The following is a 19,228-nucleotide window of genomic DNA, read 5'->3' as shown; positions in this document are numbered from 1 at the left end:
GTGTGTGTTTCTGTGCGTCTGTGTGTATGTATGTGTTTTACGTATTATTCATCAATTCATTCGTAGACGAGCAAATGTAACTGGTCCTTTGTCTTTTATAACAGAAAAAATATCTCTTTTTTCCCTTCAGGTGCCAGGGTACTACACGATAAGGTTGTTGAGCCACTGGTACTGGGACGACACCAGGGTCACAGCCTGGCGGTTCCGAGTTCTGCCCGATCCCGTGCCCAGCTCCACTCGAGACGGCGACCCAGATGAAACACCTACCGATCATGACGTCTGCACTGCCGTGCCGCTAGACAAGGCTTTCCACTTCTGCCTCATGTGTGAAGGTATAGACTGGAATATTGGTTTGCTCAATAGCATAACTTCATTCATTTAATTCTATTGTTCGTGTTTTACTTGTCCGCTATTCCAAGATCAGTGTGTACCAATGGCATACTGCCTTGTTATATCAGTCTAACTAACTATTTGTTGCATTTTTTAACGGTGTCGCTCAATGCAAGGCCAATTATTTTTGGCCACTTCTAGGCATAGAGCTAGAGGTACTTAAGTGAGTATAATGTAGCTATGTCAGGAGATGGAGGTGGACCTTTGTTCTGAAGCTTTGTGGATTGTAATCGGACGGAAAGCAGCTGTTTGGAAGAGAGTTCTATAATTTTGCGGTCCGGGGAAAGAAGCTGTTGTTATAATATGACTTGGAGATAGCATTCTGCTGCAAATGTTCAATTGTATTATCGAAATGCAACTATTATCCAGATAATCCTGAAGCTTTTTGGTAGATAACCGTGGTAGATAGCATGTAGACAAATATCTGGACAATTCCTAGAATTCTTGCAAATTGCACACAATACTGTACCATTAGGCTCCTCCCTGAGACGTCGCCAAAAACCTCGACTTCCTGAACTCTCACTAGTTCCTGTTGGCTCTCGGGCAGATTTGAGACCATACACTCCATTTTTATTTTTTTTTGCAGAATTTTTCGATGTACTCGGACCAGTACAAATGGAGATCAAGTACGAGTTTGTCCCCGACGAAGTTGAAATGGCGCAAGTCAAGTATCCTGGAGATGATCCTCCTACAGAAATCTTCGTCCTTCTGGTCGTATATTCTGGATGGGTACGTAAGACATTTTATTTATTTCTTTTTTTATTTTTTTTATTTTATTGAAATTGCAACAGTGCAATACACGCGGAACAGAGGCAGCTGTTGCTGGTATTATGACCCGCACATAGAAACGAATACTTGACAGACAATACTCATTTTCACTTGCGTCTAGTGGAGAAAGTCGTGTGTGCCTTTCCCAAGGGCACAAGATCGGTGACATGTCAGGACTCGAACCCGGGACCTCTTGATTCCAAATCGCGCACTCTGCCGTTGCGCCACACGTCCCCATAACCTCTGTTATGTTGTATTAACTTCTTCACGAATTCTTTACCATTAGCCAAACATTTCCATTTTCCATGTTATTTTGTCGGTTGTCATTCAAATATATATTCCATAGGGAAAATCACGTTTTGTCTACCAAAACACTAGTTCTTAAAGAAAAAAAGTCTCTAGATATGAGTAGATATATGTATTACATGTATATGTTTACGATTGCTTGTAAACATGAATATTTTTGTTACTTGCGTTGTTTACAGTTTCTATAGCAGGTATACAAACTGAACAATCATCTAATTAATTAATCAGAAGTCAGGAATATCAGTAAGAACATGTTTTACATTATCCTAGGTGCAATACACTCCGGTACTTGAGATTCCTCCCGGATATGTTGTTATAACACCAAGGGTGTTCACCACTGATGGCCGAGAAGCAACTTTTCGGCTACCCCCAGTTCGGGTAAGAGAACCTCGTCCTAGATTAATGCTGTCTGTTGATTGTGATACATATGCATCGTTTGAGATATTAAAAAAAACCTGGTATATGTATCTTAAGTGTAAAGATATGACAAAATCATATGACATATGGCAAAATCTTATTTGGCGCACGTATGAACTTCTACCCATGTAATGATACATTTTTTTCAATTAGTTAGGTTATGAGGACGTATGCTTGGTAAGAAGGGGGATAGTGGAGCGACCTTGACCTATGACCTGTTATAACCTAATACAGTATTAGAACATACATATAAACAAAACTGGTCCTCTGAGCTATGGCTTAAATCAAAACTGATAACTTATGCACTGATCAAGGATACATTTGCACAAGAAAAGTATGTTACCCAGAGATCTCTGTGTGCACAGTTAAGAGCAGGGATTCTACCATTGAATATTGAAACGGAACGATACTGTGCTATGTGTGATTTACATGAAATAGAGAACGAGTTTTACTTCATATTTATTGCCCATTCTACGACAACCTGCCAACCAAATCTTTTTTTTTTTCAGATACTACCTCCTACGCCGGAGCAGTTGATACACGTTGCAGAAGAGTTGTACAACAAAGACACTGGTCTTTTCTTCATTCACCTACAGCAAGGTGCGAAGGAAAAGGCCTTCATGAACTCCGTCATTCCTGCTAAAGCAATGGCCTCTTTAGCCAACAACGGATCGGCCGTCATGAGGGTGAGAATATGTTTTATATCGCAACTCATTTTACCAACAATGCAAAAAGAATAGTAAGTATTTCAGTCCATACTCCATACGAGGTATGTATAGCACCATATGCGGGATTCGAAAACACCTTGAACTGAAAAGCACTGTATGGGGGTTTCGAGCATATAAAAAGCACAGTTTGGGTATTGGGGACTACATGAAAATATTCCATATCCAAGAGCACCAAATATGAAAAAGGTTGACATGAAACAGTCCATTTTGATATGAGGACGGATATGGACTGAAATATGATGAATTTGCTCCCCTATTTTTCTCGAAATATTTCATTATTGTTGGTACTACATGTTGATAAGACATTCCCAATTGTACCTAACAAATGTATTTTCGTTGTCTACCTATATTGCCAAAATCATATTTCTTTGCGTAAAAGATGTCGATAAGCAATTCCCAAAAGTCACTAACAAAGATGTAACATCTTTGAGTTAAGAGACTCTTTTTACAGAACCAAGTGTTTTATTCACAGCCGACGAGACCGTCTGACACCTTCCTCAGGGCAAACGCTTGGTTGTGTAAAAAGAGTCTCTTTACTCAGAAAGTTACCAACCTGGTGAAACTATTAATGGATATCGATGTAACTTCTTTGTCTCACTACGGTCGGTGTAACGATAGCTGGTTGACATTACCATCGAGGCGATGGCAGAGGCAGAGGGGGTAGTGGACGACTACGTGGGGCTCATGGGCGTGGCATCAGCAATAACACTGGTAACGGCCAGCCCAGAACAAGTGTCGGCAAAATCACAGGTTATTACATTTACTACAGCTACTTTCCGTCCGCTAGTTCAAATAACTTGCATGCGCTTTATGGTGACTAGTCTTCACCAGACTCATTTGAAGGTTGAATGGATAGTAGACATCGGCCTAAAAAGGAATGCAACTGGCTAGGGAAGTTAGCCGGTCATAGAGGGCCCAATCTGTCTGCAAGGAAATTGGACTCTCTATGGCCGTCTAACTCCCCCTACTATTTATTCAGCCCTGCAAAGGAGTCTGGTGGAGACTATATGATGGCTCATTCTATGGATGACTTTTTTGTGTGTTTCTGTATACACAGTTGTCTGTAAACGTTTAAAATGTGTCATGATTATACATATCTTTACAGAACGTTACGACAAAGAAACTTTCAACATTGCATCCTAAGGAATAAGATATATTTACTTTTAGGGGATATTGATATCATAATTCGTCAAACTTACTCTTTGTGTTGAAATGCAGTGTGATTATCAAATCTGGAATGGGGTGGAGGCAAAGCATACTAAACATTTTAATGTATTCTATGTCCAAAAAAGAATGTCGATTATTCACAGTATAAGTGGACCGTAAATGTTACATTTATTATCTCAAATGTCACTGACGCTGTCATATTGGCAAAACATACTAATACATGATCATTAAAGTTCATCTGTGTTGGTAGTTAATTACATGTTTAAAGTCAAAACTTTTGATTCAACACAACAAAGTTCTCTCACCTAGAGCTTTTGACCAGTCACTCTGGTCTTCCTCAGTATACTGACCCGGTGGAGCTTGTCACGTGGATTCTTTGAAGTGTGACGTCAACACTGGCGATACTAATACACTCTTATGTATCCCATTACTAAGGTTCAAGCAGCGTCTACTCTGAGGTCAATGACAGAGATAGTAAGGGATCTGTTATTTGTAGAGTCCGAAAACAGTACTGAAGAGCAAATTCCTCTGGATTTTCTCAACCGAGCGGCGGGTACTATGGTCACAGGTGAGCAGTGTCACATTTCGAGTGCGCATGAGCAGGTCAAAGGTCAGCATCCCATGGCTTTTATCCCACGTGTCTAAACGATTTTGCAACACGGCAGGTGTTTAGTCCTCTTGAAAGCTGCAGCTGAGACAAAAAGCCATGACTTTAAATCATCCCATCTGGGTCTGGACGATAGGTCATCTGCCACAGTTCTCCAAGTCGTTTTGGGTCTGCCTCTTTTTCCCAACCGGTCTCCGCTGTAAGGCTGTGTTGGGTATTCTTCGGTCATCTATTCTAAGGACATACTACATGGCCAAGTTATTTCAGTTCTCTGTTAAGGACTTCTGTTGATAGTCTTCTACAATTGCCAAGGCTGAAGGTGCATAAGACTTATTGGCATTTGCTGTACAAATTTTTTCTATATTACGCTAATCCGTTACAGTATGACTGTATTGTAAATGTTACAGTGGATTTTTGTGTTAACAGGTGTGTCGAATATCCTTAAAGCCTCGGAGGTGATGGCTTTGTCGGAACGTAGAGGAGGAACCACTGCCTCTTCCGACTTAGAAGCGGTACGTCAAAATATCGATGTCTTGAAGGTGTTTTCTTACGTTTCTGAGTCCTCTTTGATCAGGGACATCTTTTACGTAAACTATTGGTTTCGGCTTTATTTTTCCTTCTGAACGAAGTTTTATAATTCCTCATGTATCTTGGCTTCCTTCTTTGTTTTTTTTTATATTTTTTTTTTCCAACATGTAATCACCAGACGTAGTGACGACACAGTTTTTCCAACTTATATTAATGCCGCCACCAACACAGGGGACAAATACATGGCAGGACAATACTTATTTACACCTGAGCTATAAGTGAGGAAAGTCGTGTAAAGTGCCTTTCCCAAGGGCACAAGATCGGTGTCATATCAGGACTCGAACCCGGGACTCTTGGTTCCGAGTCGCGCACTCTGCCGCGCTGCGCCACACGACCTCACGACAACTTTCTTCTTTGTTAAGGAAAATTTTAATGAAATTTTAATCACGGAGTTATCATGAGTTTGAGATGACAATGTATTTATTCAGAATTGTTTTTCTCTCTATCGTTTAGAGCAAGGCCGCCACGACCCTCGCTTTTCAGGCACTGGACTTGTTGGGTGACGTCATACTGAATGCAACGATGTCTGAGTTAACAGATGAAGACGTGTTCGCTGATTATAACACTTCCAAGGTATGAAAAATTATGCACATCAGAATTACTGGTTAATGGCCAAGCTCATAAGGCCTGACAAGTGACATATAACCCCCGAATAAACCGCCAATTGAGCGATACTCAGGTATATATAAATAATAGGAGTGGGTGTGGCAGCCCCCGTCTTTGTTAGGTGATGGCTGGAATGATATAATATCTAATGCAAAAACGCCTTGTTCCGTGTCCAAGATTCTTACTTTGTCCAATGAGACTGATTTTCCAGGCTACTCTGTAAATGTAAAACTTCCGAAACATCCTTGAGTAGCAAACATAACAACTTAAAACGCCTGAAAACACGTCATCTATGATTCTTTAGAAATGGAAAGAGGAAGACTAACATGTTTACTTAGGTCTAGGGACTACTTCACGCAATAAGAAATAACACCCGATTATTTTCCCTTTAGGTGCATTTAAGGATTCAGCGACAAAACAAAACTGACTCGGAGGAGAAAGTGTACCTGGTTGAGGGGATAAGTGACTCGTTAGTTCGCATTCCATCAGTCGCTTCACTGGTGGGAGACAAGTGCACTGTGGAAGAGCCAGTGGAAATACAGGTGAACATAATCACTCTTTCTTAGAGACGCTTATTGTATACCCTAGAGTAATCACAACAATTTATGTAAGACGATTGATCGAGAAGGCTAAGACGGATTGTCTTGATATTTGGTATTTGGATAGGTCTACATAAGACCTGGAAATGATTAGATTTTGGTATTGATATATCTCATGGTCTGCACATGCTAGTTGTTAATACGATGTTTTTACCCTCCATGAAAATGGGGGTACTGTTTTTACTCCGTTTCATGTTTGGTCTGATATCTGAAGATCGGTGAGAAGGAACTGTACGATATTTGGCAGATTGATGGATGGGGCCTTGGAGATTGTGTAGGTTGACTTTGAGCCCCTGGTGATTGACCTTGGTACTGCAGTTTAATTTTTTTATTCTGTTGTTTTCGCGTTATGGACTGTTTGTGCGATATTAAGGTAGCATGTAGTTGTTATTACCATGGTTTAGTGGTTTAAATTTGGGTCCCCTAGCTGTTTGCGTTTGATATTTACAAAATGTTTAATGTTGGACTTTTTGTGTTGAATGTTTGGAAAATCTGGGGGATGGTTTGGTATGATTTTTGGTATGTGGGTAGTTGTTGAGTCTCTTTGTGTTTTGGAGTGCATTAGCAGGTTGTCGCATATTTTTATTGCTTAATTTAAAAGGATTTTCACTTTTTCACCCCTACTTCATAATAGGATGGTCTGTTTGACCCAAAAGTTGGGACAGAGTGTTTTTGTTTATACCTCCAGCTGGCAGGTCAGACCCAGGCAGTCCTATCTATTTTTACCCCTAGACAGTCTGCAGGAAAATAAATCTTGTTTGTCTGGTCTGCAGGTCATTTGCCTGGTCATTGACCTACATGTACAGGCAAATGTAGCCTGGGTACCATCCCCAGTAGTATATTCGCAAACTCTATAACAGTTATAGAGTTTGCGAATATACTACTGGGGATGGTACCCAGGCTAAGGCAAATGACCTGCTGGCCATCAAAGTAAACAAACCATGGTAACAAGACACTAAACGCCTGCACATGACAGCTTAATAAATACAAAGTGACACCACAAATCATTCTGCTGATAAAAACAAAGTTTGACTCATAATATCTCTATTGAAATACACCAAAAGATTACAAAATAACAAGCTATTTCATGGAGGGATGATGTCTACGACTTCTCCTTGTTTATAATGTTTTCTTTACATATGTACATACTTTTAATAGCCACTGTTCAATGCTAAACTGGTAACTGGTCTTTGAAAGTTCACGTTTTGTTTCAAAGCCTTCTTGATTTCGTTAATTGATTGATGCAAATGTCCAAATCTACAGTTCTTTGAGGCCAACTTCAACCCATTCGAGTACTCCGAAAACTCGTACGGAATCCAGTCCGATGTTATCGGCCTCCAGGTCAGCTGTAGGGGCGAGACGATTTCCATCTCAGATCTGGAAGAGCCGATCGACATCCTGACACGAAGGGCGCACGACGAGGGCCTCGACAATGTGACGTACATCTTCTCTGATTCGGCGGAATTGGGGAATATTTCGGTAGGTGTTTTGTCGTCCTGTCAATGTTTTGTCAATCTCTGTACCGTCTATTATTATGTCTGGATATCTACCATTAAGGTTTCTTTCTGATTTGATTTAACACTCGGATATTTTGACCGTATTATGATGTTTTCTTTTGTTGATGTCTTATGACACCTTCTGGCCTGGACGGCGTGTAGTCGCAGGACATGTTAATAAATCGTAATTCATTCATTCATTCATTCATTCATTCATTCATTCATTCATTCATTCATTGATTCATTCAATCCTTGGGAAAGAGAAAACTTTCAAATTGGTAATCGCAAAGTCTTAAAATAATACCTAATAATGGTGCTAATTAGTGCTAGGTTTGTATGCAATTAATGTTCCAAAGAGAGTGGTCGGAAATTTGGTTTCACTTCATTGACTATATATATTCATTTTTTTAAAATTTCTAGTCGTTCCGGTTTTATGCGAAGAGGGAATTTTCATCTCTCGGCTTCAGTCTTGTCGTCAACACTGAGAACAGTTCGAGCAACTGGCAACCCGCGACGCTGTATCTAAACAAGCACGAGCCGCCGACAACGGATACACACGGATGGTCAGTCACCCTGCCGCTACCAGATGATCAGCTTTTTACTCTTGGAGGCTTGGGGATGACGTCCAGTCCCTTCCAGTGGCACGTACCGGAGGGAGAGATACGCATCACCAAGAGAGATGTGAAGAGGACACGGTATTACATAGGTATGGTGAAACCACCTTACTATCCGTGACAATGCAATTGAAGATGAAAGTCTCTGTCTCTGTCTCTCTGTCTCTGTCTCCCTGTCTCTCTCTGTATCTGTCTCTCTCTGTCTCTGTCTCTCTCTCTCTGTCTCTCTCTGTCTCTGTCTCTCTGTCTCTGTCTCTCTCTGTCTCTCTCTCTATGTATCTATGTATCTATCTCTCTATCTATCTATCTAAATGTTTTTCATAACAGGAGTACAGTTCGGGTCTGAACTGGACCTGGGTAGTGAAGAGTTTGTCGACTTCACTCTTTCCGTGTTCGAGACTGCGTGCGTCTACTTTGCCGAGGGGAACACCCACCTGTGGCAAAGTGACGGTTGCAATGTAAGTAGGCCTTTTTCTTCATACGCATACGACAAGATCTAGGGTCAATTACGACCTGTAGTTTGTAGCGGCCTCCGTCAAGGTCAAAAGATATAACCAAGAGTTAAACCAAGAGTTACGTGTTGGCTTTTTGTATCAAATTATTGATTTTTTTTACCAATCTAAATTATAAATACATATTTCTATATAGTATGATACAATACACCTGTGTTGATACATATTTCACAAAATTACAATGATTGTTATAATGATATTAAAATAATTAACGAACGCTTTCAGGTTGGTTCGTTATCAAACAGTACCCACATCCATTGCCGATGTAACCACCTGACCAAGTTTGCTGGTTTTGTGTCGCCAAATCCACTCTACATTGAGGAAGTTCTAGACCTCGGCTTCGTCGCGCTAAACGGTATTCAAAAATGATGTGTTCATAAGCAGTAGAGTTACATATACTGGCAAAAAAATAGCATGCCAAAACGAAATGAACAATTTTTATGTAATGCAATGCAATGTTTTTAAACGAACACGTACTTTTGAGTGGAAGGACATTTGTTCAATTTATGAACTATCTCTCCTTAATCATTTTCCTTTCGTATTTCTTTTGAGGCATTTTAAAAAGTTTTCTATTTCTTTATAGAAAACCCGGTGGGACTCGCCCTGGTTCTTGCTGTTTTCGCCTCCTATCTGTTTGGCCTCCTGGGCGTGAGGAAAGCTGATAGAAAGGACCAAACGAAGGTAAGCAGCAGTTAACATAGGTTTCAATTAATCTCTAAGCATATCGTTCGGTGGCCACAAAACAGCATCAGCTTGGCCAGGCTGTAACCAATGGATACTCTCTGGCCAATGGATACAGGCAGGTCAATTTCATACTGTCGTCGTGGCCACCAAACATCTGCTTGGAGATTAGATTTCAACCGCCTGTTTGCAAATGGAGACAGTAAATTCATATCATATAGTTCTAGTGTAACTTAAAAACAAGAAATGATCCAAATACGTTAAAGCCATCGAAGCTAAAACATAAGATACGGCCTATGACGAACATGTGTACCAGTGCAAGAGCATAGGGTAGAGCGTTCTCTTTGTATTGACAGGGGGTCGCGAGTTTGAATCCCGGCCAGGTCATATGAAATATGTACAGTTTTACAGAAATGTTGTTCGTTTTACAATGGCCATGAGGGCTGAAATGACCAACTGTTTTTTCTGTTCCAAAAAAGGTAGGACTTTGGCTGCTACCCGGCCACAGACTGAACCCGAGGAAGGACTGTCAGTACGTGGTTACTGTGTACACCGGACTGCGGGGAAACGCTGGCACCACTGCTGATGTAAGTGTTCTTTCATCACTGAGCGACAACGTGGTATTTACCAATTCAAGCTAAGTCTGGTAATGATCTATATCTAGGTAATCCACCAGACTTACTTACAACATGTTATCAGTAAGATAGGGCTCACACCACCAAAAGTTAAACCTAGCAATAGCGTACTGTAACTGCACATTTACACATTAATATAATTAATGTCATTTTCCAACAAATAATTTTTCTAATAGATATGTATAATATGCAATAAAATTTACATAAACTAGACAACTGTTTCTCAGGCAACTGAATAGATTTTGCCAGACGATTCAAGTAGCATCCACTACTTTTCATCAGTGCCAAAAAGTAGTGGACGCTACTGACGTCTAACAGTTTGCAAAATATATCTAGTTGAACGAGTAACAGTTTTCTCAATACCTGGATGTCTAACCTTCATCAACCTAATGGTGTCTATTTCAGATTTCCATCTCCTTATACGGCTTTACGGAGTACAGCCCCCCGATCGTACTGAGAGACTCCAAGCGGTTTCTGTTTGAGCGTGGCAGTGTGGACTCCTTCCTGGTCTCCATAGAACAGCCTGTAGGGCCACTGACTCATCTGCGTGTGTGGCACAACAACGCAGGGTACAGCCCTGCATGGTGAGATTATTATGGTGTTATATTTGAATGTTATTCAAAGGCGTTGCTTTAGCTTGTCCATTCTAAAATATTCATATTATTGTTCGTTATAAATGGAATTAATAGTATTGCTGATAGTACGTTTTTGTCATTGTCAGGTTCCTGAGTCAAGTGGTTATACTCAACAGAGGGACGAACGAAACAACCTATTTCTTGGCAAACAGGTATTTCTAAGTCCCTATCTAGTGCTATATAGCTGCATAGCTGTCAATACACACCTGGAGTCTATACCGTTCAAGGGCCACAGAAATTCAATTGTTTGTTTCGCAGGTGGTTTGGTGTCGATGAGGATGATGGGCAGATCGACCGCATGATTCCCTCGGCTCCACCGGAGGAAATGACGAAGTTTCGCAACGTCTTCTGGGCTAAAAGTTACAGGTACACAACACAGCTTTCCTCTTAGTGTTGTTGGTGCTAACGTGTGGGATGTCTGGAATCCCAAAATACTTCCCGGGGGTCTATTTATGTTTACCTTCGCAGAAGGAAAACATATTATTTTTCCTCAGTTTATTCCCTTTCTTTTCCAAACATACAAATTCAATGACCTGGACCAGACGTCTGTCACCATGGTAACTGGTGCTGTAGCAGACACCCTGTGGTGTTTGGTTGCATTTTGCAGCAAGACAGAGTCGGAGGGGCTAGGCACCGTGCATTACATATGAATGTGGTTGAGTAACAAAAAAACATAACAGTAGTTTGGTAAGCTAGACCATGTGAAGGTAAAATTACGCATTTGCTTTGCAAATGTTATTATTCTAGATTTCTTTTGGATTTCATTCTGATTTTCATATCAAATTACACCCAGGGACATGAGTGACGATCACCTGTGGTTCTCTGTCGCCTTCCGCCCGGCCCGGAGCCCGTTTAACCGAGTCCAGCGCCTGTCCTGTTGCCTGGCTCTGCTCTACAGCACCATGCTCACCAACATCATGTTCTTCGGCCGCGGGGACGACTTCGACCCGCCTGAACCGATCAGAGTGGCTGGGGTGGAGATCAGGCCTCCTATCTCACTCCCCGAGGTATGGAGTATTTTTATATAACTTTATTAAAAGTACAGGAACGTAAGGCTTTTCTACAACTATAGATACATAAGGTAGATACAATTATTTTTAATGTTCCTTGTACGGTATCTCTTTCTCTCTCTCTCTCTCTCTCTCTCTCTATATATATATATATATATATATATATATAGAGAGAGAGAGAGAGAGAGAGAGAAAGAGAGAGAGAGCGAGAGCCTAGGAGGCTAGAAATCTATTGTGCGGCATCCTATATGAAATGTATATATATTTACACCAGTCCTACATTTCATAACAACTTAATTCATAAAACACTTTCTGTTCTTCTGTCCCAGTTGATGATCGGCATACAGAGTGCACTCATCATTCTCCCCGTCAATATCTTGATCGCTCTTTTCTTCCGCTACTCCGGAAGAAACACACCAACAGCAAGCAACGACGAGAAATCAAAATCTCAGCCGGCCAGCCGTACCCTGGAATCGGCTGACGTCCCTGTCTTGGAATCTTCGAAGATGGATCGTACAAGGGGAGAAATTTCTTCCTCCAATCATCCAAACACTCCGTCCTATTTTTGCCCGACCAACAGACCGGCTATCGGCATGGCCGTGAGAGAAAACTTTGTCCCAGAAAGCGGCATGCAATCGTCTACTAGGATCGACCACAGCTCGAGAAAGGATGAAAATGAGAAAGCCGGTTCGGCAAAAAAGTTTTCCCTGCCCTCGTGGTGTGTGTTCTTAGGTAAGTAGTGAGTGTTCGTCTCTTTTGGAGTCCTTTACAAAGTAAAGTAAAGCTATAAACTAAGCTAGCTACACAGCCGGAGAATAAATGAAAGCCAAAAAGATGTCGTCATGTCGTCAAATGTCAAGAGCTTACTTGTGGTATGTTAAGATTGGGGGTATCTAGGTAAACAATGAGCAAACCCTGAGGACATGATGACAATATTTTGCTTCAGCTAATACTGAGATACTAGTATATTCTGACAACTTTGATATTAAAGTTATTTGAGATGACTTAGGGGGTTGTACATGTTTTTTATATATTAGATTTGATATACGTCTCAAGAAGCGCTATAAATGATTTGCAAGAACTCACCGGAAACTGCTAATTATGAAAGTAGGTCTCGTTCCAAATTGGGCCACGACTTTTGGCGAACAAGAGACCGAAGTTGGTACATTACAATAAACAAATAATAATAAGTGTAATAACCCATATGTTCCAGGTTGGCTGCTTGTCTGGTCCGCGAGCTTCGTGGCCGCCTTCTTCACCATCCTGTACTCGCTCAGCTTCGGTCCGGCCAAGGCGGAGGCCTGGGCCGTCACCTTCCTCACGTCATTTTTCACCGACATGCTGCTGATCCAACCCGTCAAGCTGGTTCTGGTGGCGGTCGTGTTTGCCCTGCTCTACAGGGTACGCTTGTCAAATTCGATTCGCTATGATGATTCGCTATGATACTGCAGTAAAAATTTAAATCGCTCATACTATTATGAAAGTTCATCTGTGTAGGTAGTTAAATGTTTAAAGTTAAAACTTTTGGTCCAACACAAAAAAAACTCTCACCTAGAGCTTTCGACCAGTCACTCTGGTCTTCCTCAGTAGACTGACCCAGTGAAGCTTGTCACGTGGCTTCTTTGAAGTGTGACGTCAACACTTCAATATATCGCTCATGTTGTGGTCAAGATTTGTCAGTGGTGCATGGTAGATGGGTCTTGTTGAAGGTTTATGTATGAATTTGTAAAATCAAAACGGCACTACGACTTTGTTTACTGAATAATGTTGACATTTGATTAGACATCTTAGCAAAAGTGAATTGCTGACAACAAAAAGCGTTGTTTTAATATACAATTGTACTAGCTGTCTCAGATAGAGATTTGAGACAGAGAGGGGAGAGAGAGGGACAGAGAGAGAACAAACAAGAATATACTGACAGAAAATTAGACCATTAAGTATTGATCTTTGTCCATCTTTGTGTTTAAATACAGAAACCAGTAGAGGAAGAGGATCCACTTGCCTCACCTGTGGCGGATGATGAGGGATTACTGCAAAACGATGCTGAGGTAACATGTTTCAATATTGTATGTTAAGCAATTGTCCATAGTTTGACACTGATTGTCTGTTTAAAGTAGCAAGAAATGGCTGATAAACAGTTACTACAGACCTTTTATTAACATGTATTTTAACATGTATGAACGCATGCGTGTGCTTAAATCAAAAAATGATACACATACACACACACACACACACACAAACACATATATATATATATATAAATATATAAAATATGTGTATGTGTGCGTGTCAGTAGACAGTCTGCTAGTTTTTGAAATATCCCCTTTAGAGTGAAAGTGACAATCCATGCTGCAGATCCTTTACTCCTAATCAGGATCTTCATTTGCCATTCACAAATAGGATGTCAGATCCCAAACCGTGTGGAACAGCGCAACAGGTTGGATGCGGTACATGGGTATGAACCGGGCTGCGAAATATACTGCCGGGACCGAGGTTGGTGTTCAATACTTTCTACACTTACATTGAATTTTATAAGTTCTTTTTCTTGAGGTGTCTTTTACTTTTACTTTGATTAACGGGGTACGACAAAAGTCAGGAAAATGGCTGGTCGGCTGCGGCCATCTTGAATCCTTGTTTTGTTGAGTATACAGAAATAGCTATATTTTGTTGAGCTGTTTTTCATTGCATTTTTATCAGTCTCCAGGTCATGAAAGGCTAACACACATTTGTTTTGCCTTGTTCACTATGCAATAGTAGCTAATGTGTGTTTTAATCTCACTTTTTGATTAGTCTCCGGGCCACGAAATGTCCACATCACCGCCGGACGAATCCACCTTGGAAGAAGTGAGAGCCAAGACCGCAGAGAAACGCAAACGCCGTAACGCCGTTCTGGAGGTGTTGGTGTTCGGACTGTTCTTTGCGGTCATCATGCTCATAGCTTACGGCGATAGGAGTCCGCTGGCCTTCCACATGACACAGAACGTGAAGGAGAACATCATGGGAGGACAGGACGACATTCCAGATGTAAGGAACCTCTCTCTCTCTCTCTGTGAGTGTGTGTGTGTGTGTTTGTATAAGTGTGTATAAGTGTGTGTGTGTGTGTGTGTGTGTGTGAGTGTGTGCGTGAGTGTCTGTTTGTGTGTGTATGTGTGTGTGTGTGTGTGTGTGTGTGTGTGTGTGTGTTTGAGTGTGTGTGTGTGTTTGAGTGTGTGTTAGTGTGTGTGTGTTTGTGTATGTGTATGTACCCTACTGAAACGATGTATGAAATATTTCATTTACCTTTTCAGATTAAAGACATCCCATCATTCTGGGAGTGGGTAACAGACGGTCTGATTCCTGCCACACACTCGGAGGAATTGTACAACGGAGAAGCCACGTATGACGACATGGTGCTACCGGACATGTTAACCCATCAACTCGGCACGACACAGCTGAGACAAGTACGGCTGGTACCTGGTAAGTGTGCCCTCTGGCGGCTTTTGATTGAAGTGCATAACCATGATGCCAGGTCCTGGACGTGCTTTATGGTCATGACTTATGGGTGGCAGATTGATCTTGGGTCACGACCCCTATCAACTTTATTAGGAACTGCAGGGACATCTTTTGTTAGAGGCATTGCAAAAGAACTGGAGAAGGGGTTGATAGATTCTTATGTATTTTGTCATAACTATACTTTTTACACTGTCTTTATATCCGCATGTGTACATATGTTTATATATTTATGCCATGGTTGTTGGCAATGGGCAATTTGGCTGATTTTAGAAATATTTTTAAAAATGTATATTTTTAGATCACCTTTGTCAGACGGCCGAACAGCTGAGAACCTTACTCCCACGATGTACCACTGGATACTCCCATCTTAATGCAGATACAGGAGACTACATTGAGGTAAAATTTAATTTTACATCAACTGAAACATTTGAGGGTTTAGCTTTAAATTTGTCTAAAACTTTCATCAATACTAGAGTTGTAATTAGTCTGGTAGAAGCGAGATCGAGAAACTACGGGGTTGATTGATACATATACATTGCGCCCAATAACAAGGCACTTTATATGACTTTCCTCAATTCACCCAGTTGGAGTTTAGATTTTAATGCCATGACGGTGGATTAACACCCTTAAAAACTCTCCAGATTGAGATATTTAACTTTTTAAAACCATAAGATCCCAGGTAGTATATATGCATGTTTGTAATGTGGAGCTGATATGTTTACGAACCATTTCACAATGTAATCTTTATATATTGTACCACAGGGTTGGGTCCCATACAATAATACCTTCTACTCTAATGATACCTCCAACTCCACGGAGCCTGAACCGGCTGTGTGCCCTTCGCTGACGAATCTAACGTTAGACATGCCTAGACTTGGGGATTGTCTGACAGGAAATACGACATGGGAATACACATTTGCCTCCGTCAGCGACAGTAAGTCAAAACATTATTTTTCAAACTCTCAGCATGAGTTCCTACCCTTTGCATATTTACTGGACTGGACAAATGTTTGAAGGTATCTTAAATTTTGATTTAGACCACAATGCATCATGGCTGTGCATGAACAACCGGGATATATTTTTTTACGTTTTCTGAATTTTTTTTCGAGCTTTGTTTAGCTTTAAGCTCCTCGGTAAACGGAACATTTTTCAAACATTTGCTTAACAAAAAAGAACACGTAAAAGAAAAGAAATAACACGCGGAATATTGTGAGATAGCTTTTTGCTTCCGTCTTTCAAGGCTTTCCGTACGTCGCAAAACACGGCACCTATCTCAGCGGGGGTGGATACTCAACAACTCTTGGGACGTCACGGGAAGCGAGCGAAGCAACGGCGGCGTTCTTACAGCACCACAGCTGGCTGGACGAGCGAACGCGAGCCGTTTTCGTGGAGCTGATTCTCTACAACCCTCACGCGAACCTGTTTTCTGTGGTAACGATCGTGGTAGAGTTTACTCCGCTTGGAGCTGCCTTTACGAGTGGGGAGGTTGTGACTCTGCGGCTGATTCAGCGGGACGCCCTACTCCTGCTGGCGTTCCGAGTTTTGATGGGGATGTTCTTGGTGTTCTTTACGGCAAAGGAAGGTGAGAGAATTAAGTATTGCTGGCTGGATTTTCAATCACGTTTAATGACGCCCCTTTGCTTTCGATATGGTATCATTATCCATGAAATCTGTCACATTTGAGATAGACTTTTATTACGCAACAATGTACAAGGTACAAAGTATGGCAGAAATGAGAGAACAAATCTAAAAAATCAGTCTACGTTTGAGATAAAACATACGTACAACGTCCTGCAATCTTATACTATAGAGATGAATAATGTTCCACTATATAAAACGCGCTGTATGTTCAACTGTCCTACTGCAGTCTTTTGCAAAATTCAATTAACTAATCATCCAGGTCACGTGACAGTAATGGACGTCAGCTATTAGTCAAAATAGCCTGGAAGTCTATATCGCCCGCCGTCTCTGTTCAGCGACGGTCCAATGTGCCCTGAGAGCACTAATGTTTGTGTTGGAACATAGTGTTACTTCTGTAATATATTAACATCAAGCACACAACGTGAATATTTATTCAAATCCTGTTATTTCAGTCAAAAAGATCTACTCGCGTCCGATTCAATACCTGAGTGACTTCTGGAGTTGGGTGGAGCTTCTGGTTATTGCCATCGGTTTTTCCGCTCTTGGCGTCTACCTCAAAGCTCAGTACATCATAGATGAGACGGCGGAGCAACGAGCATCTCCTGTCTTTGAGCTCTACAAAAGTGTAGCCAACTGGTACGGAGTCTACACGTACCTTTTAGGTTTTCTCATCTGTTGCGTGACGCTGAAGTTCGTTCAGCTTCTTCGGTTTAACTCGCACGTTTTGTCTCTGACTATGACGCTCAAGAAGTCCTTCAAACCCGTGATGCAATTCTGCGTCATCGCTTGCATCGTCCTTATGGCTTTCACACAAATGGGTAACCTTCTGTTCGGTACGAAGATTCAGGGTTACAAGAACATACTGTCCAGTCTTGCGAGTTTGTGCACTATGATGTTGGGTAGTTTTGACTTCGATGCTATCGTGGAGGGACACGCAATGCTTGGCCCCCTGATGTTCTTCTCGTACCAATTCATGATGCAGTTTGTGTTACTGAGTATGTTCATGACTATCATTATGGATGTGTATGCGGAGGAAAGTCTAGATCCAAAGACAGAAAATTTACAGATAGTAACCTTCATCAGGGATACCACTTCGGTAGCTGTGGGTAACGCAGGTCGTGCTATTGTTACGGCAGGAAAGAGAACGATGTATAGAACTAGCTATGAAGTACAAACTCCCGATCCGAACAAAAATCAGGGTAAAATTGCGTGCATGCTTTGGGAACTTAATGACCCACACAGGATTTAGCTTCCGGATCAGCACATTTTCTGTGTATAGATCTGGATCTAATTCTAGATCTAGATCTGGATCTAATTCTAGATCTAGATCTGGATCTAATTCTAGATCTAGATCTCGATCTAATTACACCCGACCTTTCTTATGTCTCAGCCAAAGGTCCAAACCAATGTCCCACCTGGTAGTATACCATATGATAAACTTTGAAAAACTACTGGCTCATTACATGTAAATAGTTCATGCCAATAGTCATATGGATTGTGTTATAAGTTCTAGTTTCTTGTTAAGATGCGTTTAATTTAAGATATTATACTTCAACTTAAGTCCATAATTGTATTTAGTGCGTGTTGAAACAACATAGTTAAGTCTTGTCAACTTTAAACCTATTGTTAACTGTGCTTGATAATGTTAGCTGTGTTTTCATTATTACTGCATGCTACACATTAGAATAAATACCGACGTTAAGCGTCACATTTTGAGCAAGGATGAAATATCATTTATGAAATATTAGCAATGAAATATTATTTATATTCTTACATTATAATATTTATATCATAATACGTATATAGGTAACATCTAGCTCTGATTTTAACGGTAGTCATCAATTGTTTCAAATTATTACGAAAACAATTAATTAAGCCTAACAACAATTACTACTAATTCAATATAAACAGTTAATCCTTTTAATGCTGTAAGTTAATGTACGTTATTAACTGATCACTTTCAATTGGCCTTTTGAATTTATATGAAAGGATAGCTATGATTATGAATATATGAATTTTAATGATGTGGTGTGTATACAATATATAATATATTCAACATATAACATTTTAGTAAGGCGTTCACAATCCCAAATATTACAGTATATATCCTGTAACTTTCGTAACTTAATTGTATACGATGATATAATTTAACAACTAGATCTATTGCTTACAAACCAGTTTTAACTATTAAAAGACATATAAACTTTTGAAACAACTGCATCTATTGTAACATTGCAGTTTCCAAACGAATCTATAGAGGGCGCTATATTACACTTGCTCTGTCCTGCAACGGTATCGAAAATAATTCTCAAATCCTATTCTGAAATATACACTGT

The 19,228-nt window shown here is 40.7% G+C and overlaps 2 protein-coding genes across 2 annotated transcripts in view; both read left to right on the top strand.

Annotated features, from left to right (window-relative positions):
• Window positions 1–3,684, top strand: part of LOC109477988 — a 13,993-nt gene extending 10,309 nt beyond the window's left edge. Inside the window, exons 15-19 of the mRNA XM_019779441.1 lie at window positions 131–332; window positions 977–1,119; window positions 2,478–2,567; window positions 3,228–3,320; window positions 3,667–3,684. Of these exons, the coding sequence (XP_019635000.1) occupies window positions 131–332; window positions 977–1,119; window positions 2,478–2,567; window positions 3,228–3,320; window positions 3,667–3,684 (546 nt within the window). The remainder of the gene's footprint in view (window positions 1–130; window positions 333–976; window positions 1,120–2,477; window positions 2,568–3,227; window positions 3,321–3,666) is intronic.
• A 535-nt stretch (window positions 3,685–4,219) lies between these two features.
• On the top strand, window positions 4,220–18,290 carry LOC109477987 (polycystic kidney disease protein 1-like 2). The gene is made up of 23 exons (XM_019779439.1): window positions 4,220–4,344; window positions 4,810–4,895; window positions 5,425–5,544; window positions 5,970–6,119; window positions 7,440–7,655; window positions 8,093–8,274; window positions 8,996–9,153; window positions 9,382–9,479; window positions 9,959–10,066; window positions 10,520–10,698; window positions 10,836–10,901; window positions 11,008–11,115; window positions 11,543–11,756; window positions 12,089–12,491; window positions 12,973–13,160; window positions 13,733–13,812; window positions 14,177–14,252; window positions 14,550–14,783; window positions 15,047–15,215; window positions 15,628–15,647; window positions 16,014–16,185; window positions 16,492–16,833; window positions 17,306–18,290. Exons 1-23 carry the CDS (start codon window positions 4,239–4,241, stop codon window positions 18,139–18,141), a joined length of 4,311 nt encoding a protein of 1,436 aa, XP_019634998.1. The 5' UTR covers window positions 4,220–4,238; the 3' UTR covers window positions 18,142–18,290.
• The last annotated feature ends 938 nt before the right edge of the window (window positions 18,291–19,228 follow it).

The sequence above is a fragment of the Branchiostoma belcheri genome, unplaced genomic scaffold (assembly GCF_001625305.1).
Source record: "Branchiostoma belcheri isolate BF01 breed outbred unplaced genomic scaffold, Haploidv18h27 scaffold42, whole genome shotgun sequence".
Taxonomy (NCBI): domain Eukaryota; kingdom Metazoa; phylum Chordata; class Leptocardii; order Amphioxiformes; family Branchiostomatidae; genus Branchiostoma; species Branchiostoma belcheri.
Note: the sequence above shows the minus strand (reverse complement) of the source record. Positions and strands in the feature narration are given on the sequence as shown.

What these genes read in the sequence shown, in the direction of transcription:
- LOC109477987 (XM_019779439.1), top strand. Translation starts at nt 4,239, where the DNA reads ATGACAGAGATAGTAAGGGATCTGTTATTTGTAGAGTCCGAAAACAGT. An exon ending in GGCGGGTACTATGGTCACAG is followed by an intron (nt 4,345 to 4,809) that starts GTGAGCAGTGTC and finishes TTGTGTTAACAG; the next exon opens with GTGTGTCGAATATCCTTAAA. An exon ending in GACAGGACGACATTCCAGAT is followed by an intron (nt 14,784 to 15,046) that starts GTAAGGAACCTC and finishes TTACCTTTTCAG; the next exon opens with ATTAAAGACATCCCATCATT.